We start from the raw sequence: 24131 nt of genomic DNA on the forward strand, positions 1-24131 counted from the left end.
CGGGTCTATCACAAGGGTATGGGTCAACACAGTCGCATCCAAGAGTTTGCTATACTAGGTCGTAATCCAGATTAAAATGGCGTTGAGATTGGGAACAGTGCACGCCGGGCACGGCATATCCCCATTAGTCGGCCGTGCCGGTCCAATGGGAAGATACAAATGGGTCGATTACAATTCCATCAGTCGCAGCCTCGTGGCATAGCTCGGGATTCGCTTACCGGTGCCCTTCCTGGATAGAGCACTGGGGCGGCTTTAATAATCGCCTGATGGGACCGCATCTAATTCATTCTCGGGCCCGGCTCTTTTATAAGACCCAGGGCAGATTAAGGTCACAGTTATGTACTGCATTCTATACCCTCAAACTGAGATGTCGAGCGGGTCCGGTCAAAAGTCCTGACTCGCAGGAAGATGGTGTCTGATCTGCAACGGAGAAACCCCCATCTAACCCAGCTAGACTGCGACATTGACCATAATGCTGGGTTAAAGGAGGGGATTTTAAGGAGTGGTCCGGGCCAGGTTTGCAAGAAACCACCAGCGTGGTACCCCAGATCGTCGCTTTCTGGGGCCTGGCAACGCCCAGCCTCCAATTGCGTTCACTGTGGGCCCTACCCTGAGCGTTTCTGAGTTGCAGAGCTCTCGAAGCCTCAAGCTAGCCTTGCTTTACCAACTCTGTTCAAGTTGTTAGCTTGTGTTATCGTGGCAACTGTTGATTCCTTCTGCCCGGATCGGTACTGAGGCTGTGACCAGCCTCATGATGTGGAATTTTAATGTATAGTTGGCTGGAGCGCGCATTCAAGTATCTTCGCCTGTTTTTCAGAACTTAAAGAGGAATTCGACCCGTAGGCGATATGGGAAATGATGTGAATAAGTGTTGAAAAAGTTCCGGGGATCCGCAAGGCATACTTCGTGGATCAGGTGATTGCCACCGTGTTGTCTCCACGGGAGCTTTGGACCTCCCAAATCCGCTCCGCTCAGCCTCCAATTCCAATCTTCAACACTCTCTTTAGTTACCGATGCGGGCAGAGGGTCTACGGTGATCCTGTTCGTCTCATCTCATCTCGGCCTCAATAATGGATCCAAGTTACAAAGCTCGGAAAGAGGCATTCGTCTCGAACCTCTCGGGAAGCACTATTGGTGACATCAATGTAGTCACATTAGTCGCGCCGGTATTGACCAACTTCCCCCTCCCTTGCCAATCTCAAAGAAGCCGAACTCTTACGATTTCATATGTCTAGGCTTCGGTACTTTTGTGGTCCGCGCTCCAATCCCGTCTATCCTTTTTTACGCCTTATGGACCCGCAGCTCTGTTGACAGACTTCCTCCTCAATGTTCTGGCCATCCTTTTCGCAACCACGGCTTACTCGTCAGCACCTGTCCTATTAAATATTCTCCTCATCACACCTGCGGCTCTGTTGTTCTTGACTCAGCCTCCTCTGCGCCCTACCCAAAAAGCGAAACCACCTCGCAAGCAAAATGTCAACGATGAAACATCTAAAGATGTACTGTCCTTACCAATCCACCCGTTCCTGACTACCTACCGCTCGGCAATGATGATTGTTACCTGTGTCGCCATTCTTGCCGTGGATTTCCGAGCCTTCCCACGCCGATTCGCTAAGGTCGAGAATTGGGGCACCTCGTTGATGGACATGGGCGTGGGCTCATTCGTTTTCTCGGCTGGTGTGGTTTCTGCTCGTGCACTTCTAAAGAGTCGGGCCTCCAGTTCCCCCAAAGGTGCTTTTTCAAAGAGACTCCTTGGCTCAATGCGACATTCCATTCCATTGCTCGTGCTGGGTCTCATTCGGCTCTGGACTGTCAAGGGCCTTGACTATGCGGAGCATGTCACCGAATATGGAGTTCACTGGAACTTTTTCTTCACTCTTGGCTTCTTGCCTCCATTTGTGGAGATATTCGACTCATTGACGGTGTTGATTCCCTCCTACGAGACGCTGTCCATTAGCATTGCCATCATCTACCAGGTTCTGCTAGAGTCCACCGACTTGAAGGCTTATATTTTGATCTCTCCCCGAGGCGAGGACCTTATTTCTAAGAACCGCGAGGGAATCTTCTCATTCCTAGGCTATTTGGCGATTTTTCTCGCTGGAAGGGGTGTTGGAGCTCGCATTATTCCTCGAGGAACTTCCTCGATAAAATCGCCCCAGCAAGCTCGCAAGTCTGTGCTGATCAGCTTGACACTGCAAGTACTGTTCTGGTCGAGCTTGTTCTTCTTCAACTCTACCTACGCATTTGGCTACGGCGCTGGAATCCATGTGTCGCGTCGCCTTGCAAATATGCCATACGTATTGTGGGTGTCAGCTTTCAACAGTGCGCAGCTGCTTCTGTTCTGCCTGGTCGAGACTGTGTTCTTCCCTGCTGTTCATCGAGCGAGCAGCAAAGAAGATGAAGGAGAAAGGACTTCATTTGCCACGAGTCGCGTTTTGAGGGCATTCAATCACGGTGGACTTGCAATCTTTTTGATTGCCAACCTGCTGACAGGTGTGGTGAATCTGAGTATCCCAACCCTGGATGTCAACGTGCCTCAAGCCATGGCCATATTGGTTGTCTACATGGCGATCCTCACTGGCATTGCCCTGGGTATGGAAAAGGCCAACCTCAAATTGCGCCTATAGATGTATTATAAGTCTTCTCAAGTTTTCAAGCTTGTTGTACCTGTACCTACCCTAAGATTTGCTGTGGCGCGTAATCCATATTAAGCAGTCCACGTGCCGAGGTAAATGAGAGTGAGGTCACCATGCCAAGACCGTGAGATCTGCTCACCTCCGCTTTCCTTGAAGCTTCAGCTCCAGCTCCTATTATGATCTGCAAAAATGGCTTCCAACGAGATATCGTTTCTCAATTATCCTCAGCCTCGTGAGGGTCCTTTAGTACCCTATAAGAATGAAACTCAATCCATTCCTGTCTTCAGAGGCATACCTTTGGCCATCGGTGCGACCTTGTAAGCTCCGATAAGACACTCCCATTCCAATCCTGAAAGCTTACAGCAAGGGCACGAGAACTGACTGTTGGTAAACCACTAGAATTCATAATATAGGATTTTTCCAAAGCCATTTCTGGCGCGGTGCTGGCTTCCATGTCATCCGCGAGATCCCCCACCTCCATCAGTACTCCGGCCGCTACGATCCGACCGTGATCCCCGTTGATAATATCCATAATAACACCCACACCCCTCCGATTGCGAAACGCAAGGGACCCAGTAGCTATTATACCTCTGCCGACTATCAGGCGTTATATGTATCGGGTGAACTGACCCCGGTCGCGGTCGTCGAGGCTTTGCTCCCCCTGGTGCGCCGTGATGTTCAACCTGTGGGGAAACACTCGACTGCCTTCCTTGAGTCTCAGGTCGAGATCATTCGAGCAGCTGCAGAAGCATCTACCGAGAGATACAAGCAGGGTCAGCCACTTGGTCCTCTTGATGGCATCCCCGTCGCAATCAAGGACGAAGTCCATATCGCAGGCTACAAACGGACCTTGGGAAGTAAATTAGACTTTAAGGCTGGCTGCGATGCCACCTCTTGGTGTGTACAGCAATGGCAAAACGCTGGAGCTATTGTAATTGGGAAGACCACCATGCACGAACTTGGCCTCGGTATGAGATATCCGAAACTAAAATCCCTCAGCTCTTGATATGCCCAGGCTAACCCCAGCAGACACCACCAATAACAACCCCAATTTCGGCACGCCTCGGAACCCTCATAACAAAACGTACTACTGCGGTGGCTCTTCTGGCGGATCTGGGTATGCGGTTGGCACAGGATTGGTGCCAATTGCCCTGGGTGCAGACGGCGGCGGTTCAATCCGCATACCTTCATCATTCTGTGGCATCTGGGGGCTAAAGACAACACACGGTCGTGTATCTGGAGCACCATCCCAAAGTCTTGCCCCGACTGTAGGTGTCCTCGGACCTATGGCCTCAAGCATCGATGACCTTGCCCTCGCATACCGGATCATGGCCACGCCCGCCCCCGCCTCGCAAGATCCAATCTCCTCTCAATTCCCAACGCCCATGCCCGCCCCATCAGACCGTCAACGCACCAAGACAATCGGTATAATGCGCGAATGGATCGACCGCGCCGAAGAACCAGTTCGTGCGGTCTTCGACACCGCGTTGGACCACTACCGCCAAAACGGCTACAATGTCATCGACATCACAATACCTTATATCCCCGAAGGCCAGCGCGCTCATGTTCTGACTATCATGGCGGAAATCGCATCCGGCGTGGACGCTCGCCAGATCCGCCATCTGACGGCTCCAAATAAGGTTCTCGTCTCCTTGGGAATGTACCAGATCACCGCGCAGGAACTCCTTGTGGCCCAGCGTCTACGCAACCTACTGATGACCCACCTCTCCCACCTCTTCCAAAAACACCCTGGTCTCATGATTCTCACCCCCACTACTCCTCTCCCTGGTTGGCATATTGATGGCGGTGAGGCAGATCTCTCTCGCGGAGTGTCGGATGGCAAGGCATCTGTGAGGAATATGGAGTATGTCTGGCTGGCTAATTTCACTGGTTGTCCTTCTATAAGCTGTCCTGCTGGTTATGATCAGGACAGTGGCGTGCCTATTGGTTTGATGGCTATGGGAGAATGGGGTAGCGAGGAGGATCTATTTGATTTTGCTAGAGATGGGGAGGCTATTCTGGATTTGCCTGCTTCTCAGCCTCCACGTGCTAGTGAAGATGTTTCTGTTGCGTCCGGTCTTCGGATTCCCTCCACCAGCGAATGTATCTGGGAAGATGTCATTGCCAGGGCGACAGAGGGGCAATCGGCTTGATCGAAGGCTTATCCTGTGCATTATATATTACTTTACATAAGGTTGAGACCAGGGTCGATGGCTGATGACTGTTCTGGTTTGATTTCGACACAGCTACCTGGGTGCGCCTTGCTCGTAATTAAGGAATGATAACATCTGAGTAATTGAATAAAAAAAAAACAAAATTCCGCCCGTTCTCTGCATCACCTTGGTACCGTCTATTTCCAAACATAAGAACAATATAAAATCTTGCGCTGAATCAAAATAATAATACGAGAAGCGAAGGGGGAAAGAGTCAAGCTTCATGAAATAAAGATGCCTTCCTCCGGATCTGGAAGGAAAAACTGACAGCCCAGCGACGACTCGGTCGCCTGCCTTCGCAACTGGTTCAAGATTTCTTCCCCAGGAGGAGGTCCATCAGCGAGTGTCTCTTTGATGTGAATGATGTAAACAGATAGATCTTGCAGTGGGAGCGGATTGGCGCCAGCCCACCGACTTGCGTTCGGGGCACTGAAGTCAAAATCCTCTTCCTCGTACAAGGATGGCAATTCGGGTGTTTCGGATGCTCTGTTTGATTTTGCTGGGTCTGTTCTACCGCCCATGCTGCGTGTTCGCTTCATTGATCTTGGGCTTATAGACAGAGGATTCTCGTTAGACGTACTTTCCCATTTGCGTTTTGACTTTGCTGGATCGGCTGGATCGCCGGTATTTTGCGCAGGAGGGTTGTTCTTTTTGTCGCGTAGCTCCATCACGAACTTAGCGAGGACACTCAGCTCTGCGATGAGATGTCTTGGGCATAGATGGCCGTATAAATAGGCATCGTCGACACTGTCGTTATATGAACACTCGATAAAGATAGCGCGGAGGGTGCCCTCCTCGACTTTGGGCGCGGCGGTCTGCCAGACGCGCCGGTTGTGTGGCTCAAGAGCTACTGAATCTGGCTCAACATCTCCAAATATAATGATCTCTTTCCCGCTCATGTTGTCTCGCAGAAAGAATGCAGAGCTTTCAAAAGTGGCCATGGGAGGCTCCTTGGATGCAGCAAGTCGGGGGGAGCGAGCGGGGGAGTAAAAGCTAGACATTGAATTAGCAAGTAGTTCATCCGCAACTGATCTCCTTGGAAACATGGTAGAATCAAATTACCTTCCTTCAGCGGGATCCATGGACATCGCCCGAGACGGTAGCATAAAATGCTCAGAAAGATGAGGTGCAAATATAGTGCTATTAATCCTATGATGCGTCGCGGTTTCCGGGTGATACCGCTGCTTGCACTTCCCATGGCTGACAGTCAGACACTTAGTCGTTATACCAGTGCAGGCTCGTACATAGCCCCGGACTTGTCCAGTGCCAAATCTATTGTTGCCGCCCTCGACCAAGCGATTGTAAGTAAGCAAACCTGCTCCGCCATCCTCGTCGGACAGGTTCGGCCAGATAACATCATTGAACATGTGGTTTTTGAGGGCTGCTATCACTGATGGAAGAGCCGCCACGGACTTGGGGACCATTTCCTGCCTCGACAATCGGTATATTGATTGCCAGGCCCGAAATGTGATCGAGATGAGGGTGTGTGATGAGAACTGCATCGATGATCTCTCTGAATACATGCGCTCCGTTGGCTTCTGCCGACTGGAATGGGAGGTGTAGACCTGCAAAAGGACCATCCTGCAGCACGCTATCCTTAGCTCCTTCGATATTTCTCTTCAGCAAGCGAATGATCCCGGCGAGAAGGGTACCACCATCCACAGCGATGGCAGAGTTTGGCTGCCAGCCAGTTGAAGTCGATCGTACCAATAGGCCAGTCACCCTATCCTCGCGTGGACCACCATTTGGCCCCTAAACCAAGTCAGCATCAAAGCTCGCAGACCGGATCTCCACCCCTCGGGTCTGTGAGACAAAGTCGAGACCAGAGACATGGATTAAAGTCTTATGAAACATTTCAATACTTGTATGCAGGTTACTTACCAAAACAATGACTTCAAAAGCAGCAGTGGTGTTGGATGATTCCGCCATGCTTCCGTTGCCTGAGAGGCTTCCCTCTTGTTCCTGTTTCGCCTTTTTTTGTTGATTGGGCATGTTTGAGCTAAACTGGAATTTCAAAATCTCGAGTATCCGAGTCTCAGAATGAGAGTTGCCTCGTTGCCTAGTTCTACCAGCTGTCCAAAGTTGGATGATGCGACTGTCTCAACAAGTGCCGCGGGCTCTGCGCCGGGATGCACACGCAGGTGGAAAGTGCGATTAGGATTCGACAGGTACTCAATAACAGTTTTGCCGTGTGTTTCGCTCTCGAGAGGGATGGGCGCCGTGGGCGTGTGTTACCGCGTCGCAGGTTAGACAGAGGGCAGATAAGATCTTCTGCCACTTCCCAATGAATTTTGGGGATGACTCCGCCTAATGTGGACCTTCCCCAGGTTGTTATGACGAAGGCGCGCGGTGTGCAGGGCTGGACAAGACGCTACTGCACGGGAGGTCCAGAGATCACAAGCCAATTGGGTCAATGCAGCCAAGATGTTCACAGATCTCTCAGCGCCTGCAGAGCCAGTCCTGTACAAATCATATATGAGACGTGGCAGCTGATCCGTATCTCGGGCGTGCCGATGCGCTCGGTTTGTGGGGACGATTTCCACGGAACTTCGGCAACGGTGGAGAATGGGGAGAATGGGGAGAATGAGAGAATGCAAGAGATCAGGGATTTGGGGGAATTGGGATGGAATCAATAGCCTTCAGCTCAGTACAGAAGGAATGAAACGACAAGGAAAAGAAATCGAAGCCGATGAGACGCTCGGAGCTGGGGAAGTTGGGGGCGAGTCTTGGCGCGCTTTCCTGGTGCGCCCGGCGGTTGGCGGCAAGACCGAGTTGTATTCACATTGATCTTATGGCTTGATTCTATACCTAGGTAGTACTGGTTTACTTCTTTGATTCTTTTATAAGGTTGGCATCAATCTTGGAAGGCACTGTTGGAAATAGGGCCGATAACGGTGATAAATATTCGAGTTCCTGAAGTTGACACCCTATCAACTCGGTGGAGCATGACTGACTGTAAAGTACATTCGAGATATCCCGAGGTCCCGAGTATACCGGAGTCTTGGGAGCTGAGAGTAACTTGAAGACTTATAATACTCATACGTAGAGGGAACTCCTTCCGATAGCCCACTCGCTAGGTAAATACTTTGAATGGCAAACAAGATGAAAGGATAAAATCAGCCATTTGGAAGGGCATCCGATTGACGCTGAGAGCAGGACCTCCCGGGTAATGAGGATGTTAGATGACAAAATGTACAGACCTGCTTCCGACGATGGATATAACAAGAGCGGAGAATTGGTAGCGAATGAAGAGCCAGGCTAGAGCTGCAGCCCGCCGTACATGAGGTCGTGGTGAGGAAATCCAATGGTCGGAAGATAAAAGCGCAAAAACCCCGAATCCAAACCCAAGCAGATATAATTTCCCAATCAAAAGAAAAGCAGCATATTCCATAATCCAGCCAGTCCTCCCAATTTGCTTAAAAAAAAGAAAGAAAGAAAAAAAAAACGCCATCCGTGGACTCGCTAATAGAAACAGCAAAGAAATGGTATAAGTGAAGGAAATGTAGGCTCATCCGTTTTTGGAGCCCACCAGTGACCCGGAGGATGGTATGTTCATAGGAGGAGCGTATAATAAAATATATGGTGGTGGAGGTCAAGCCGGTCTCTAGTCCAGGTCATTTTCTTCCCGATCCACCGCTGCTTGATAGCTTGGGAGAATGCGAGATTCAGGATGGTCATTATTATCTCGCGGAGAACGCAGGTCATCGGAGTTCTGGTTCTGGGCCGGGAATTCCAAGCTGGCATCACTGCCCCTGCGGCTAGTTCTGGGACTCGAGTATTCCGGAGGCAAGACACCATTTTCATCGGGCTCTCCCACAGGAGCAGGGTTGTTGCTCTCGCTATCATCTAAACGGCTCGATCCCTCTCCGGCATCTTCGTGGGAAGGAATATGAGCTAATTGAGCCAGTGAGATGTCGGTTGGAGAACGGATAGGGCCAGGGCTGACGGCTTGGGGAAGGCCAATGCTGGAGCTTCTGGCGGTGTGGGTTTGATAGACCCGCTGCGAAATCGTGGCGGCGCTCTCACGGCCCGACTCCAGCAAAATGCTGCCTTGTTCACTGCCATAGGGTGGGGGCGGAGCGAGGCTACCAGTCATGGGGGCCAAACCCCATTTCTTAACATTTGCTTCGATGAATACGAAGCCCATTTGGCCAAAATTGACATGAACGCTGCAAGGGCCGTTGGCTCCGATCGTAGGGAATAGATTTTGGGCACGGTAATTATGGACGATATCCTCGAGTCTTTTTCCGTTGCGAGTAAAGAAGATGGTGCCGGATCTAGGTCGGTAGCCGACACCAATAACGTCGCCTTGAAGAAGTGGAGGCCCGTACGGCGTCGGGGAGAATGGTTGGTTGTGTCTGCGGTGGCCGGAGGATTCGTAGGCAACAGAAGTTTTGTGGAAACCTGAACGGAGTTAGCAAGGCTGCAAGATTACCACATAATTCGATCTTGACACTGGCTAGACGTACCGGGTAATCGGAAAAGAGGATATGGTTTTGTTGTGAGACCGACGCCGATCACGGTTGAGTCGGGCTTATCGTATATCTTGGCTTCCCAGTAGTAGACCTCATTCTGCTTGGGAATTGGAAGATTGGTTTGCACACTGCACTCGGAATCGAAGAACTCAATTTCCGTGCGCCCTTCAACAAAACAGTTTGCGATTTCCAATTCAGGCTGGAACTCCCAGGCTGAGACGCCCTTTTCTTGAATCGCAAGAAATTGGGAGAGGGAGATATCGGTCTGCATGGATTCGGGAGGATTGGCTTGAACGAAGGCTGTACACAAACTGATTAGCAATGTAACCCCACCGCAACTATAGGTTTCGCAATCTCTGCTGAAGGAAAGAACTCGGTCGTACCTTTAGCTCGTAGATATTCCGATCGCGACAGATCATCCATGCCCTCGAGGGCAGTTTCCTCTTCCCGGGCGAATGCTTGCTCATCGTCGAATTCACCAGGTCGACCAATGCGATCGAGCATGATCCGGCCGCGACGGGTATACTTGAAGAAAAAGAAGATCGCAAGGACGAGGAATGCGATAGCGGCCGAACCGAAGGCAGATAGGATGCCAATCAGGATACCTTTGCCGGTGGAGCCGGAGGAGTTGCCACCGGCGGCAAATGCGCGGCCATTTTCGTAGTCGGATGAAATAGTTGAGAGGACATGCTGAATGTTTTGTTGTATTTGTTGGTGCGATAGGCCGGTTGGGGATTGTATGGCGGTTGAGAGAGTCGAGGCGACGAGATCGAGCGGTGACGTCGTCGGGGAGCCTATCACTGTGCTGAGGGTGGATGGGAGACCTGCGAGCGCACCGGGGCCCGATGCCTCAGGACCCTGCATCGTTCATTGACTGTGGAAGAATAGAGATGATAGGAAGATGAAGAGAAAGAGGGAGGGAGGGAGAGAGAGAGAAAGAGGGATCAAATGATGAAGCAGAGTACAGAGGAGGGTGGGGAGTGAAGGTGAGGGAATGGAGTGGGAGAGTGGTGAGAGATAAGTGGGCGACGAAGGCGGATAAAAACGCCCTCTCCAAAGGTTATCTAAGATGCTTGCGGTTACCTTGAGAGTACCTGCAGAGGGATATTTACATCAAGGGACACTGTGTATTAAAATATTTCATTTTACTCTATTTTACTTCCTTATTACTGATTTACTCTGATTCACTATTCTCTCTTCATCTCCCCCTCGAACAGATCAACTACCGGTGAAGGGAAGGTCATGGTGGTACAGGTCACCATCCCTACTCGGGATAAGCCTCTCCTTCTCTTCCCCTTCCCCTCTCTTAACTTCCCCCTCGTGGCTCCTTGCTTGGAACCTTCCAAGGTGACAAGTGACAAGTGACCCCTCTCATCTTCTTTCCTCTCCATCCTTGATCATGCGCTCCGCCTTTGCTTCCCCCCGCGCGAACGCCTTGGGGGATGTCGTCGTCAACTCGGTCGACTCCTACCAGATCCGCATTGCCATCTCCGGAACTTCATTTGATAAATACCCTGGTTAGTCTCATCCTCCCTATCTACCCTGAGAAGGGTCTACGGGGCTACCGCAAGGCCCATTCGACCTGTTCGGAACCTTCGTCCCCTACCACGGACCCTTCGTGATCGTTTGGACTCCCTCTTTTCCTCTCTCCCCGGTGTTCGCGCCGACCCGAGGCTGATCGCATACCCTCCTTGTATAGCCAAACAACATGCTCGCAACGTCGCCCGCAAGCTCGGCGCTTCTCATGGCTTGATTTTCCTTGCCGGTCAACCGACAATCAACCTACGTGACTCGGACCAAGCGCGACCGTTCCGTCAACGACGATACTTCTATTACCTCAGTGGCGTGGATGAGCCCGATTGCACCCTAACATACGACATCGCATTGGATCTGTTGACCCTGTATGTTCCGGACTTCGATCTACACCGCGCGATATGGATGGGCCCGACCCTTTCCCGAGAGGATGCCCAAGATCGCTATGATATCGACCGTGTCCTCTATCAGTCGTCACTTAAGCCCGAGCTGGAATCATGGCTGAGCCAACGAGTCCAGAACAGTTCTCTATATATGGTCCACGAATCAGAGACCCCCGATGGTCTACCGACGGAGCTCCCGCTGAACACAAAACAACTCATGCCTGCCATGGATGCGGCTCGGGGTGTCAAGGACGAGTATGAGATTCGCATGATTCGTCAAGCCAATAAAGTCTCGAGCCTAGCGCATCGTCGAATTCTTGAACGTATCACGAAAATGTCGAACGAGTCGGAGATTGAAGGGCTGTTCCTCGACACCTGTATTTCGCACGGTGCTCGGAACCAAGCATATCAGATTATCGCGGCATCGGGTCCCAACGCGGCAGTCCTTCACTACGACCGGAATAATGAGTCTTTGCACCAGAAACCTCTTGTATGTCTTGATGCTGGCGCGGAGTGGAATTGCTATGCAAGTGATGTGACTCGAACATTCCCGCTCACTGGAGAATGGCCCAACCAATATGTCCGGGACATTTATAAGTTAGTGGAGCGAATGCAGGAGGAGTGTATCAAACAGATCCGCAGAGGTACCCGATATCTATCTCTGCACGACTTGGCGCATGACATTGCGATCGATGGTCTCTTGGCCCTTGGAGTCTTCAAAGGCGGCAACCACGCGGAGGTTCGCGCGTCCGGTGCCTCCAAGGTCTTCTTCCCCCATGGACTGGGTCACCATGTCGGACTTGAGGTTCATGATGTCTCCGAATCTTCCATCATGGCTATGCATCCAGATTTTGACCACGAGCAATATGGCCCGGTTCTGAGTCCCTATAATCTTTCACCATGTACAGTCTCAGCACCATTGCTGGAGGAGGGTATGGTGTTGACTGTAGAGCCAGGTCTCTACTTCTCGCCACTGGCTCTCGCGAATGCGCGCAAACAGCCATTCGCAAAGTACATTGATTTTGACGTGGCAGCAAAATATGTTCCTATTGGCGGCGTACGTATTGAGGATGATATTCTCGTGACGGCTAATGGATATGAAAATCTCACCACAGCGCCTAAAGGCGATGAGATGCTTGCAATTATTCGTGGGTCTTCGTAGAATCTGAGCAATATACCTATTGCTAGTATCCTTCATTCATAATTCATAGATTACCAAATTTCATACCTTTCGGACAGTTTCTAGTTATTCATTTTGTTCAATTTGATAATGTCTACTAATATAGTACTCCTAGTAAGGATCTACCTAGGTAGGCTGTGTAAGGGCCCACCTGGGGTATCAGTAGTAGTAGTAGTAGTAGTAGTAGTAGTAGTAGTAGTAGTAGTAGTAGTAGTAGTAGTAGTAGTAGTAGTAGTAATAGTACAGGATGTATCACAACAAAAGTAGTGGCACTCAACCCGAATCCTAAACATCGTGACCAGTGGGGAAGGACCTCTCGGACAGAGAAGGGAAAGTGGTAGTCAACCTCGATCTTGCAATAGATCGACTTAGAACTTTCAAAGTCTCAACTTGAACCTTTAGTATTTGAAATACTAGCACTGGAAGGTAGTTTCATGACCTGGAAGGTGAAATCCAATTCGAGAGTATCTCACCGTACAAACAATTTAAGCGCGCTTTCTGGCCTCTTGAAGAGCCCACGGTTACCGTTCCTCAGCTACAAGGTGTTACGGAACACCATCACACGAAGTTAAGATGACCAGTTGCTAACTTTATAATTCAATCTTGACGACTTACTACCCGTGGACACTACTGTGATTCACAGGGAGGCGACTGTCGTATTGGCCCGGGTATGACGACGTTGACCCACTGATAAACAGCGATTTTTGCATAAAACGTCAACATCTCGGGTTCGGCTTCGTATTCGTACCAAAACCCTAAAAAGGTAGGAAAAGGCCAAAGTATAAGGGGATTTACTCCAAATCCCCCCCTTTAGACAGGCCATGAAGCAAACCCACTGAGTTATGCACATGCGCCGGCCCAATTACTGGCCGAGGGTTCTATTCATTCAAATATTTGCGACTCCCCGCAACACGATTAGTTTTGGAAATATCCAGCCTGCAACATTCCAGTCACCGGGTCAAGCCACGCTTTTCGTCAACTAGAAGCTTTCTGCATTAGTCACACCAACGCCAACACTCTCCAATCCGATGAGTCAACCAAAAAATGCGGAGGCCGAGTTGGTCTTCTGGAAGAGGCTCGAGAGCCAGAGTATGGAGGTGGATTTCACAAAGATGGCGCCGGAGAGGTGCATGGCCACGATGATCGAAGCCGACGAGAGCCGAACCGTGCTTGTACAGGACATTCGCGGAAAAGAAGCGCAGTATAATCTAAAACTCAACGGGTTTCAGTATGTGTGGCATGACATGCCAGAGCTCGAAGGCGTGGCAGAGCAGAGCCATGTGGAGAATGTCATTGTTCCTAAAACAGAGGCCCTCGTGCGACAGATGTGAGTGAGTGAGTGTGTGGGTGTGTGAGAGAGAGCGCCTGGAATGCACGTCCGAAAGGAATGTGCCTTCTAATTTTACCTGGAACGGGAATTGTCGCTGATCATTTGGTCCAGAACGGGCGCCACGCGAACTGTCACTTTCGCCCATCGCGTGCGATGCCTCAGTGAGGACGAGGCATTGCTCGCTAATAACCGGGCCCCGGCCCATAGTGTGCATTCCGACTTCACGCCTGCGGGAGCACTGCGCAATTTGGAGTCGGTAGTTCCAGATGCAGCTGACAGGGAGGAGCTGTTGAAGGGTCGAATCTTGGCCATTAATGTTTGGCGACCGTTGAAGACTGTCCAACGAGATCCTCTAGCCGTGTGCGACTGGGCCACACTCAATTGGCAGGAGGACCGAATTGCGAATCGCATGGTGCTGCCACATGGATGGCATGAGCTGGGCAAATATGCGTTTCGGGAGAGTCAGGAATGGTGGTATCTTAGCGAGCAGCAACCGCAGGAGGCATTGATCTTCACACAGTTCGACAGCGAAAGCGAGCAGGCAGATGAAGGAGGCATGACATTGCCTCACACGGCGTTTGTGGTACCAGAGACAGAGACGCTCCCTGCAAGGGAGAGTATCGAGATCAAGATGTTTGCCTTTCTCTGATGGGGACCCTCTTGGGCGCAACGCGTGGGTCGGTTTCAATTCAAGAATGGGGGCGGTCAATAGTGGAATGGATGGGGTACATAATACATAATGGGAGCTCCAGCAGGTTTCAGGAATGCTCCAGTTAGGATGGTAGGGCTACGTAGCGTGGTCCACATTAGGAGGTTGGTTTTGGGCATCGAAGAGTATTCCATTTTTGTTCGGAGCTGTCTGCACTTAGTCCGAAGCGGCCAGTAGAGTAAGCAGGCTCGGGTTGTCTTCTAAGCCCAAGTCTAAACCTGCTCTGGTAAAGCCTTATGGCCGGATCACGGCAACGGAGATCGGGGTTAGGGTTTGTAGATTTTTCAGCAAGAGTCATAAGCAGCCCAGCGTTTGCCCAGCTCGGAGCCTGGCGAGTCCATCTCCGAATTTGGTCAATGCTTAATCAGAATTTTCAAATTAGTTGGTTCCGTGCTGTATTTCCCCCTTTCATGTTTAGGGGAAGAGGATTTACGTTGCCTGATACGATCTCCGTTCGGTCCGCACGGCACCCACCGGCATCGGAGAAGAAAGAGCTGTCAGTCCAGACGATCTTGGCACGTCATCCCTTGATTGAGATTTTTCTTTCTTTGCTTTCAGACATTCCAGTGCCAGGTCGCACAGATGGAAAATAAAATAAAAAATAAAAAATAAATAAAAAACTTTGTCAATGGCGCAAGGCATCACCTCATTACTTCAACCGCTGTACAGAATGTCGATTGCGCCAAATACCTCAACCAGTTAAAATCGCATCACGCGAATGGGCTGAGGACTGACGCAGCACATCACGCCTTTGCCAGGCCTAGCGCCAGGGTTTGGCGCCATTTTTTAAGGCATGAGATGATCGACTTTTCGGGGGTTCCACTGCCGAGAAGAGTGGGTCGACATCCTTTGACTCACTTTCTCCCCTGCTGCCGTACTCCGTACTCCATCGTCTACTCCATATAAATCCTCCCCACCCCTGCAACGCATCCAATGCTTTTTTTTTCTCTCAGTACCTCATCTCGTCCTTTCTAGGAGGTGATGGTCGCTCCCCTCCAAAAGTTCTTTTTTCTTTTCTTTTTCCTTGACACTTGATACCCAGCTGGGAAAGCTTCCAGCCCTTGTATATTTGGATCTCCCGCTATTTTTGAGAATGGGCCAGAGGCATAATCGACGCCGAACTCGACCACGGTCTCGCAATCAATCCAGCGACAGTCACGGCATATACGCCAATACGAGTCTTCTCCAGCCACTGGCTTCGCCTTCGTTGGTCCCATCCTCGACCTGGATCTCGCCATCGCCATCTATATCCTCTGAATCACCTCCCACCAATTATACCACCCCCGCATGCATTTCACCTGGATCGCCGGTCCCCGCAAACCTCGCCCCAACCTGGCACTCTGGGTATACGGCCTGGCAAATCCGTGACAATGTCTCACGGGCGAATGGAGGGTTGGAAGCCGAACAGTGTCGTCTGTTCGGCGGTGAGCCAGGCGACGATGTGAGCCTCTGCTATCGAATGCTTGAGTATTTCGGCGGCCTCGACTACATCGACTCGTAAGTTTCCGATCACCTGTTGACTTTAGGATATCGAATACCCATCTGACTCAGACGCCGCAGCACTCGTCACAGCACGCTTGGAGATTGATCGCTGAGCTCGCTCCCGGTGGATCGATGATACCGCCCGGCCATTTTCCCAGCTCCAAAACAAAAAAAAGAAAACTCTTTACTCGATTGCGATGATTTATGATTTTCATCTACGAAAACAAAAATACCGCCGAGATATTGGCCCAAAGGAAACACCTTCTGCACACGAAGCAAGCAAAGTGTACTCCTGCCAGCCACCGCGCGCCTACAGCCACACAGCCCGGCCGACGTACCAAGAACACCTAATCCCATGGACTTTTGCGGGTCTCCCGACTTGTAGCAATGAAGATACTCCTCTCCGAGGGTATTGGATTGGTCCTCTCCGACCCGGCCATGTGGATCTTGGTTTGCGATTTGCGCCTTTTGAGGGATGAGTCACAGCCGTTCCCGCTTGGACTCTACCGGTTGAATTCGTGTCCGACTGAACGATCACTCGTTGACACTTGAGTTCCTGGTTGAGCCTAGTGAGACAGCGTGACACACGTCTCTAAGCACGCCGATCTGTTCTATTTTGTCACCTGCACCGGATGGTTCCAGGCCGCCGCATACAGTGGATATCGACGGAAAATATATGATTCTGCGGGGTGAATACCTGGTCTTTGCTGTAAATTTCAGTAGTAGCCTGTATATACCGTTAGCTCCCAGATAAGTTAACAATTATCATCTACATCAAATTTTCAAATCCTACTAGTAGTAGGAGTAGTATTCGGAGTCATAGTTGCTGGGTATACTGTAGATCTAGTATTGTACCCTCACTGGAGTAGCTGTTCCCCAGGTTCATAGATATAAGGATGTTTTTCGAAGGATTTAGAATCGACAGAGCTACCCATCTTGAGCAGAATCAATAATTCGACTCCACTAACCTCGTAAGACTGTACTCCGTGCATCTGCACATATCCAATACTATGTATTCAGGGTCCCTCCCGCCGCTCACCGCTCACCGCCCCCACAAACTGCCGCGTCCCTGGTTCACGTGAACTCAAGAGGACACGGTCGTCACCAGATCAGGAAGCTTTGTGGATGCTCCCTTTCATCACTCTTTTGGTTTCTTCCGCTATGCACTCGGTCCCCATGGTTTAAGCTCTCCTTATCTTTGCCAATATCAATTCACGCCGGCACTTGTTCGATTGCTCTCGAACCCTGCACCTTACGATCTTTAAAATCCCGCGGCGGCACCCGCTGTCGCCCTAATTTCGCCGCAAGATGTCATCAGACTACACCTATGATGAACAGGTCAGGCAATCAACCTCTGCTGTGATGCTATGATACTCGAAAACATACTAACTGCGGACTTTGGTGATTTTGCAGGGACAATTCTTCCCCTTCTTCATCCTGACCTTGAGTGGCCTGGTCACCCTCCCTTTAACCTATAACCTCCTCCGCCCCAGCAAAGGTACGTCGATGGAACATTTTGCCTCGCTATTTTTCAGAAATATGCTCTATTCCTAAACTGACATACTCCCTTATAGATCTTGAAAACACCGCACCCCGCATCAAATCTGACTTCAAACCACAACATGCCGACCTCGTCGAGGCACAAAAGCGCAAGCGTCTGCGCAAGGAGCGCCGAATCAAGCGCATCATTACTGTCATTGTCGGATATATCGTGATGGCATGGATGGTTTACCTGATCCTTGTTACGGCCAGGTCAACCACAAAGATGTACGATCCGTATGATATTTTGGGTGTTTCGCGGGTATGTTCTGAGGCCCCCCCGGCGCATCTGCTGAGGACAGATTCCACAAAGAAAGTTTTCATTGCTAACAAGACTCGGTGGTATAGAGCGCCGACGAGAAAGCCATCTCCCGCCACTATAAGCGTCTCTCCCTGATCTACCACCCTGACAAAATCCGCCCTGACCCCGCCAAAAATGAGACTATGGACATGCTTAACGAGCGTTTCGTCGAGCTCACCAAGGCCTACAAGGCCCTAACCGACGAGGAAATTCGCAACAACTACCTTCAGTTTGGCCACCCCGACGGCAAACAGAGCTTCAGCATTGGTATTGCTCTTCCTAAACTCATTGTGATGGAGGGTAACGGCAAGTATGTGCTTTTGGTCTACGGAGCTCTTCTGGGAGTCCTGCTGCCATATATCGTTGGAAAGTGGTGGTACGGCTCTCAGCGCTACACCAAGGAGCGTGTTCTCATCGCTAGTGCTGGAAACATCTTCCGCGAGTACAAGGATGACATCTCGGACGGTGGTATTGTCGGTGCCCTGTCTTCCGGTGAAGAGTTCAAGGATATGCTGAAGGGTGCTCGGGCTGAGACTGGCCTCGCCAAGCTGGAGACAAAGGTTTTGGCCGAGGACTCTTCGCTGTTGGCAAATGACCGTGAGACAATCAAGAAATTAGACGATTCGGTGCGACGAAAGACTCTTGCTTTGTTGTGGGCCTATCTCGAAAGAATCGACCTTGGCGACGCCTCGCTTGACTCGGGTAAGTTTCTAGCAACATGTCTAACTTGTTGAGTAATTATGCTAATGAGTAATGGACATATAGAAAAATACGAAGCAGCTCCCATTGCTCTCTCTTTGGGCGAGGCATTCACTGCTATCTCATTGGCATTCGGCAATCTTCGACCTATCCTTGGTGGTTTCCAGACCTCTCAGAACCTGATCCAGGCGGTGCCCCCGGGCGCCTCGCCGCTCCTGCAACTTCCCAACTTCACTAACGCCGTGGTCAAGGCCGTGGAGGGAGAACACGCCAAGAACCACTTGAATGTCCAAAGTTTCATGAAGATCCCCGAAGCCGAACGACGTAAACTTACTGTCGGTGCTGGACTCCTGTCTGAAAAGCAATATAACGATGCCATCTCGGTCGCACAACAATTACCTGCTCTGGAAGTTTCCAAGGCCTTCTTCAAAGTCATGGGAGAGAAGGTTATCACGCCCAGCAGTCTGGTACAACTGGTCGTGAAGGCTCGGTTCGTTCCTCCGGGATGCACAGATGTGCCGCCCGTAAACCCGCTGGACCTTGAGGACATCGACCCCGATGAGGATGATCTGGATGCGCTGATGGGCCGCAAGCCGGCTAAGAACCGCGCTACTAAGCTTGTGGATGGCAAGAAGGTTGAGAACAAGGTTGAGACCATCCAACCGCCTCTAGCCCACGCCCCCTACTTTGCCCGCGATCACTCCCCCCGCTGGCACATCTTCCTCGCCGATTCCAAGCAAGGCAAAATGGCTGTTCCTCCCTTCACTTTCACCACCTTCGACAAGCCCATCCTCGATGAGGCCGGCAAGCCCACCTTTAACATGCAGACTCTCAAGATGCAGTTCCAAGCCCCACCACAGGTCGGTGACTTCAACTTTGTTATGAACATGGTCTGTGACAGCTATATGGGTCTCGATACCAAATTGGAAGTGACTCTGCACATTGACGATCCCGCCAAGGCGGCAGCCTTGGAAGAGGACGACGACATCAGCGAACCGGATGAGGGTAAGTTATGACCCGCTGCAGGCGACGTTCTTCAAGACCGAAAACTTTAATACTAACATTTGCCTCCTAGACTCGATTGCCGGCCAGATGCACGCGCTCAAGACTGGCCAAGCCCCGAAGAAGAAGGCCAAGAAGGCTTCCGACGACTCCAGTGATGAGAGTGACACCGATGGCGACGCAGGCGATACCAGCGACACCAACACAGAAACGGAGGATGAGGATTGATCGCATTTGACTTGCATTGATTGCTGGATTGTACCGGGGACTTGTGCAACCTTGAACTGAATTGATTCCCCAAGGCTACCGCTTCTCGTCTGCCACACCCTTCAATACTCTTTTTTTCTTTTCCAACGTCATATTTTTCTTTTCTCTCTTCATTTTCCATTGCCGCTTCACCGGGTATCTTTTTTGGGGGTGTTCTTGTTCCTATGGTTGTTTCCTTCCATCCATCTTCTCTTATTTTACTTATTTCGTCCTTGGGATTCCTCCCAATCTGTATGTTCATCTATCGCATCCGTCAAGTGGCGGAAATAGACATGGGAATGAATACACAAAACAAAACCAAAACCACTACCACCATGTACTGCGCGATCAAACATAACCACTGAGCTCCTCGTAGCTCGGGCCCTGGGTTCTGGGTTGTACACCAGGCTCGTCTGGCGCATAGGATTTCGGCGCAGAGTGTGCAACTTTGCCGTCTTCACCTTGCTTGTACCTGTTTGTTGGGATGGATCGGTTGGCGTCGGGATAAATTCCGGTTATTCTCGCCATGATTGAGGTAAGTTTGCACCAGCCTCCCTAATCTGTACCGGCTTTCGACTCCATGTACCCTCCAACGACCAGAACATGAGCTGTCTTGTCTCCTTGAATGAATAGCTTCGGGTTTGGAAATCAATGCTGAGCGAAAAAAGAAGTACAGGGTCCCGGGTTTCTAATTTTTAGACTCGAAATCGATTTTCTCTAGATACATGATTTTGCGAGGTTTTAATGATAAAGTAGAAGGCAATAAGTGTCTTTCGCTGATACATAGGTGTCCTTAACGCCGTTTCCGTCTAAGACACGCATCTATCAACACAAGTCTACCTGATGTATACCAGGAGAGGCATAGGTAAAGAGTTCCTAAATTGATGGGACTGGGTTGTGTCCCATATCTCAAACTAGACCTGGCATGAGATAAGGGGCAAATGAATAGAGGGGGAAAAAAAAGCTGCTTGAAGGGGGTATGAAAGCCGGAAAAGAAGAGAACAGGGGGCAGTGAGGCGTTGGGAGGTTGTGGGGTTGTGGATAAAGAAGCATAAACCATGGCTCAATTTCGCCAGATGTATCTTAACTTCTGCTCTGGACTGGTAGATAACTCCCTGTGGATTTCTGACATATCGGGCTCCAAACTCCGACGTGAGAAGAGATGAGGGGGTGGAATAAGACCAGAAGATCACGACGTTTCCCTCTCGCACCACAATTTCAATTGCAACTCGCAGGGGGAGGGGGAGGGGGGAGAAAGAAAAAGCCTGGAAGACATAGGAAACCGAGATGGCAAAAAGAGAAAGCCCCCAGAGTATTGCAGTATCAATGAGAAATGAAAAAAGTTCCAATGTTGCCCAGCAGCCTAGCCCAAAGATGATGCAGCGAATGAAAAGAGGTTGGTACGAGACCTTAGTATTCTTCAAGTTTACCTGAGGGAAATGCCCAACCTGGAGTGAAACCAGGGTAGAAGTTGGGGTCTTGAGCCTGATATTGGAAGTCGCTCAGCATATCACCGGGCAGATTGCCCATCTGGTGGGGGTGTGTCTCAGGCATGATCCCGGAATGTAGTCTAACCGCAGGCTTAACATCGGGTTGGCTATCTGCCGAATTGCAAGTTCCATCAAGAAAGTATCCAAACGAAGGGTCATGCGAATGAGGGTTTGGAGCAGATGATGAGCCTGCGACATGAACGTGGGGTGGCATATCGCCAGCACCGAGCTCCGTCCCGGTGATCGAGGACCTTTGCATGGATATCATATCCTGATATCCACTTTCAGAATAGCTATAATTTGTTGAAGCGACAGTCTGAAGATCCCATTGCGGTTGCCATCTGATATTGCCTCGCCCTGTTATAGGGGTCGGGATTGAGCTGCAGGCGGACGGACGTGACAGCGTTGTCGATGAGGGTTCTGGGGGAGTGGCCGGCTCTGGTGATGGCTCTGCAGTAGCGCTACACTCCGTGGATGTGGATAACAGTCGTAAATATCTCAAATCTTCTGTGTCCTCGTCCGGTTCGTCCGCATTCTCCTCGGCCTGTTTGATCAATCCAAGTCGATCAAGAATGGCATGTGTGAGGGGGTAGCCATCGGGTGCTTCTGCAAGAGGCTCTCCAGGAAAACCTTCGTTGTTAATGCAGAATTTATATAGTTTTTGTAACGCCTTGACAACCAAGGAATGGTGTGATTCGAGCATTTCAACGAATCTACGGTTACCAATGGTCTGTGTTAGTTTGCGATATTCGAAGAATACATGCATGGGTTGATATAAAAGAGTACGGGCTCACCCTCGAGAGTAGACCTTTGTCTGGGTCGCCTTCCTCTCACGGAAAAGACATGGGTGGTTGTACACTGAGCAGCGATTGCAGGGCTGTTTCCCATCACACTAAGACGAAATATTCAGACATTATTACTTTGACGAGAACAAGAAAATCGAATAAAACATACCTTAGTTTTCTTGACGCGACATCGATCGCACGCCTTGAGGACATGCTTCCGCTTAACCCGAAAGACGCGCTGATCTCGCTTATCCTCGCTCGCTCGTGACCGATGTTCCAACTCTGAGAAAGAGGCAACCGCAAAGTCGTCAATAGTGTGGGGGAATCCCTTAGGGCGAAGCTTTGGTTGCCACGACATAGTTACGCGCGTGCAAGCCCCCGAGGCAACAGGCAGAAGCAATGAGGTAAGAGGACGAGAAGTGGCAGAGGGACTTGAGGAGAAAGGAAGGAGAAGAAAAAAGAACTTGTCAAAGAGCACAAGCAAAATATCAGATAGTGCCGGGTGTAGAAGGGCTGAGAAGCTCGTTCTGACCTGCAGGAGAATGGAGCAGGCGGGGTGAGTGATATGGAACCCCAAGGGCTTCAGCCGCCAGTATTGGAGTATGTATGATTGATATCATGATTATTCAGGGCGTAGTGCAAGAAATGCCGGGGTCAAATTTTCCCCTCCCCCTCCCCTCCTCTCGGCCCCCTCGTCTGGTCTCTCTACTCTCGCTCTGTCTAGGGCCCCGCAGCATGAGATGATCATACCCCCGCGACCGAGGGGGAAAGTATAGATACCGGAGAGTGACGTGGAGCGGTCTGTCAGAAAGACAACCAGGGTGCGGCCGTTCGATGTCTCGCGACATCCTGTGGCTGTGGGAGGTACGACGCAGGGATTCCCGCGCGTTAACGAGTGGAACCGAGACTCGGAGCAATGCTTTCCAGCTTGCTCATCTGAGAGCGGAATACGGATAGAGAGAAAGAGAGGCAAAGAGAGGACACGCACGTACCCACAGCACTAAAAGATGAGCACGGTCCGAGCCGTCTGGTGGATCGAGAGAAGAATCCCGGTCGTTTGGGCAGCGAAGGATTTGGTGGGCAATCGCGATGGCGTAACGTCCTTGTCACACCGCGAGGGCCAGGGTAAACACGTGCGATCAAAGCGGCTAAAGAGAAGTTGCTGATGGGGGAAATTAGTCGTGTTGGTCGCGAGTCAGGCTGCGAGTCACTGGTGGATGCGCTGACTGCGCCGAGGTCCATGCGTGTGCCATTACCAGTACTATTGCCCATGGTCAGTGACAGTGGCGATGACAGTGGCAATGACGGTGGAGACAATATCACCTGATAATAGATATCCTTGCAGTCAATGCACCGAAACGTGGTACGGCGTGATATGTTCTTGGCCATGGGTGATCCCGGGGGGAGTGTGAGAGTGACGGGGGTTGTCATTCGGTCTGCAGGAGTGGGAAATGGGAAATAGGAACGGTGATTGCCCGAGGGAAAAATTGCAGGTATTGAAAGTACCTCCATAGGTATTATTGAGCACTGATGAGAGAGCAAAGGAGAGGGGTACACCCTATCACCATTCTCTTTATCATTTCTCGAGCCGTGGTATAGAGATGATATGGATATCCATGATTCCCAGCTGAGGTGAGCAACCTCCAGAGCTTTCAGTCTCGCACCAAAGGATAACACAAACGCAACAAGGCAGCAGAGTACAGTGCCAGTGCGCTAGATCAAATTCGTGCACAGGATCACTCAAGACGCAGCCCTAATCAGAACAAGTTGATCTTGATCTTAGGATCTTCCTCCTCAACAGAAAAGAGAAGTCCTACATAAGAAAGAACGTCAAGCTGAAGGATGCACGGGCCGTGTACTGTATTTCCTGTGTGACAGGATCTATAGTCCTCTGCTTTGTCTATTCCCTGGTAGAAGGCAAATTTGTTGATTTCAGCCCCGGCAAACATCGGTTGATCAGAAGCCGGGTGGATAGCGAGCTTCATGGAATTCCTGGAGACATTCAGGTGGGGAGTGCCCAGGGACGAAAACCCCTGGTCGATCAAGTTCAGAGGAAACAGAATTATTGATTGCTTGCAGCCTTGCGCCCTGTGAAGAAGTGTACGTACATACATACTCCATATAAGCT

At 50.6% G+C, this 24131-nt stretch overlaps 10 protein-coding genes across 10 annotated transcripts; 6 read left to right on the top strand and 4 right to left on the bottom strand.

Moving 5' to 3' along the window:
* Window positions 1-1547: 1547 nt before the first annotated feature.
* Window positions 1548-2627, top strand: gwt1 (putative GPI anchor biosynthesis protein Gwt1; the record flags this gene model as incomplete). Its single annotated transcript, XM_057102590.1, has 1 exon — window positions 1548-2627. One exon carries the CDS (start codon window positions 1548-1550, stop codon window positions 2625-2627), a length of 1080 nt encoding a protein of 359 aa, XP_056962220.1.
* Window positions 2628-2825: 198 nt separating this feature from the next.
* On the top strand, window positions 2826-4789 carry N7533_005941 (amidase; the record flags this gene model as incomplete). Its single annotated transcript, XM_057102591.1, has 3 exons — window positions 2826-2953; window positions 3063-3604; window positions 3666-4789. The coding sequence occupies 3 exons, from the start codon at window positions 2826-2828 to the stop codon at window positions 4787-4789; spliced, it is 1794 nt and encodes a 597-aa protein (XP_056962221.1).
* A 281-nt stretch (window positions 4790-5070) lies between these two features.
* On the bottom strand, window positions 5071-6841 carry pdeA (3',5'-cyclic-nucleotide phosphodiesterase PDE1; the record flags this gene model as incomplete). Its single annotated transcript, XM_057102592.1, has 4 exons — window positions 5071-5842; window positions 5912-6276; window positions 6347-6601; window positions 6731-6841. 4 exons carry the CDS (start codon window positions 6839-6841, stop codon window positions 5071-5073), a joined length of 1503 nt encoding a protein of 500 aa, XP_056962222.1.
* Window positions 6842-8453: 1612 nt separating this feature from the next.
* Window positions 8454-10188, bottom strand: N7533_005943 (SSH4 family protein; the record flags this gene model as incomplete). The annotated part of the gene is made up of 3 exons (XM_057102593.1): window positions 8454-9253; window positions 9319-9624; window positions 9708-10188. 3 exons carry the CDS (start codon window positions 10186-10188, stop codon window positions 8454-8456), a joined length of 1587 nt encoding a protein of 528 aa, XP_056962223.1.
* Window positions 10189-10723: 535 nt separating this feature from the next.
* On the top strand, window positions 10724-12402 carry N7533_005944 (aminopeptidase P family protein; the record flags this gene model as incomplete). The annotated part of the gene is made up of 2 exons (XM_057102594.1): window positions 10724-10841; window positions 11024-12402. The coding sequence occupies 2 exons, from the start codon at window positions 10724-10726 to the stop codon at window positions 12400-12402; spliced, it is 1497 nt and encodes a 498-aa protein (XP_056962224.1).
* Window positions 12403-13448: 1046 nt separating this feature from the next.
* N7533_005945 (uncharacterized protein) lies at window positions 13449-14399 on the top strand (the record flags this gene model as incomplete). The annotated part of the gene is made up of 2 exons (XM_057102595.1): window positions 13449-13747; window positions 13862-14399. The coding sequence occupies 2 exons, from the start codon at window positions 13449-13451 to the stop codon at window positions 14397-14399; spliced, it is 837 nt and encodes a 278-aa protein (XP_056962225.1).
* Window positions 14400-15552: 1153 nt separating this feature from the next.
* Window positions 15553-16047, top strand: N7533_005946 (uncharacterized protein; the record flags this gene model as incomplete). The annotated part of the gene is made up of 2 exons (XM_057102596.1): window positions 15553-15956; window positions 16011-16047. The coding sequence occupies 2 exons, from the start codon at window positions 15553-15555 to the stop codon at window positions 16045-16047; spliced, it is 441 nt and encodes a 146-aa protein (XP_056962226.1).
* Window positions 16048-17249: 1202 nt separating this feature from the next.
* Window positions 17250-19710, top strand: N7533_005947 (J domain-containing protein; the record flags this gene model as incomplete). Its single annotated transcript, XM_057102597.1, has 6 exons — window positions 17250-17279; window positions 17355-17439; window positions 17516-17742; window positions 17829-18483; window positions 18547-19485; window positions 19556-19710. 6 exons carry the CDS (start codon window positions 17250-17252, stop codon window positions 19708-19710), a joined length of 2091 nt encoding a protein of 696 aa, XP_056962227.1.
* Window positions 19711-20076: 366 nt separating this feature from the next.
* N7533_005948 (uncharacterized protein) lies at window positions 20077-20256 on the bottom strand (the record flags this gene model as incomplete). Its single annotated transcript, XM_057102598.1, has 1 exon — window positions 20077-20256. One exon carries the CDS (start codon window positions 20254-20256, stop codon window positions 20077-20079), a length of 180 nt encoding a protein of 59 aa, XP_056962228.1.
* An 882-nt stretch (window positions 20257-21138) lies between these two features.
* Window positions 21139-22361, bottom strand: N7533_005949 (Zn(II)2Cys6 transcription factor domain-containing protein; the record flags this gene model as incomplete). Its single annotated transcript, XM_057102599.1, has 3 exons — window positions 21139-21931; window positions 22013-22110; window positions 22173-22361. 3 exons carry the CDS (start codon window positions 22359-22361, stop codon window positions 21139-21141), a joined length of 1080 nt encoding a protein of 359 aa, XP_056962229.1.
* Between the last annotated feature and the right edge of the window lie 1770 nt (window positions 22362-24131).

The sequence above is a fragment of the Penicillium manginii genome, assembly GCF_028828005.1.
Source record: "Penicillium manginii strain IBT 31320 chromosome Unknown utg000004l:1.0-7231830.0:1.0-7236170.0, whole genome shotgun sequence".
In the NCBI taxonomy this organism is placed as follows: domain Eukaryota; kingdom Fungi; phylum Ascomycota; class Eurotiomycetes; order Eurotiales; family Aspergillaceae; genus Penicillium; species Penicillium manginii.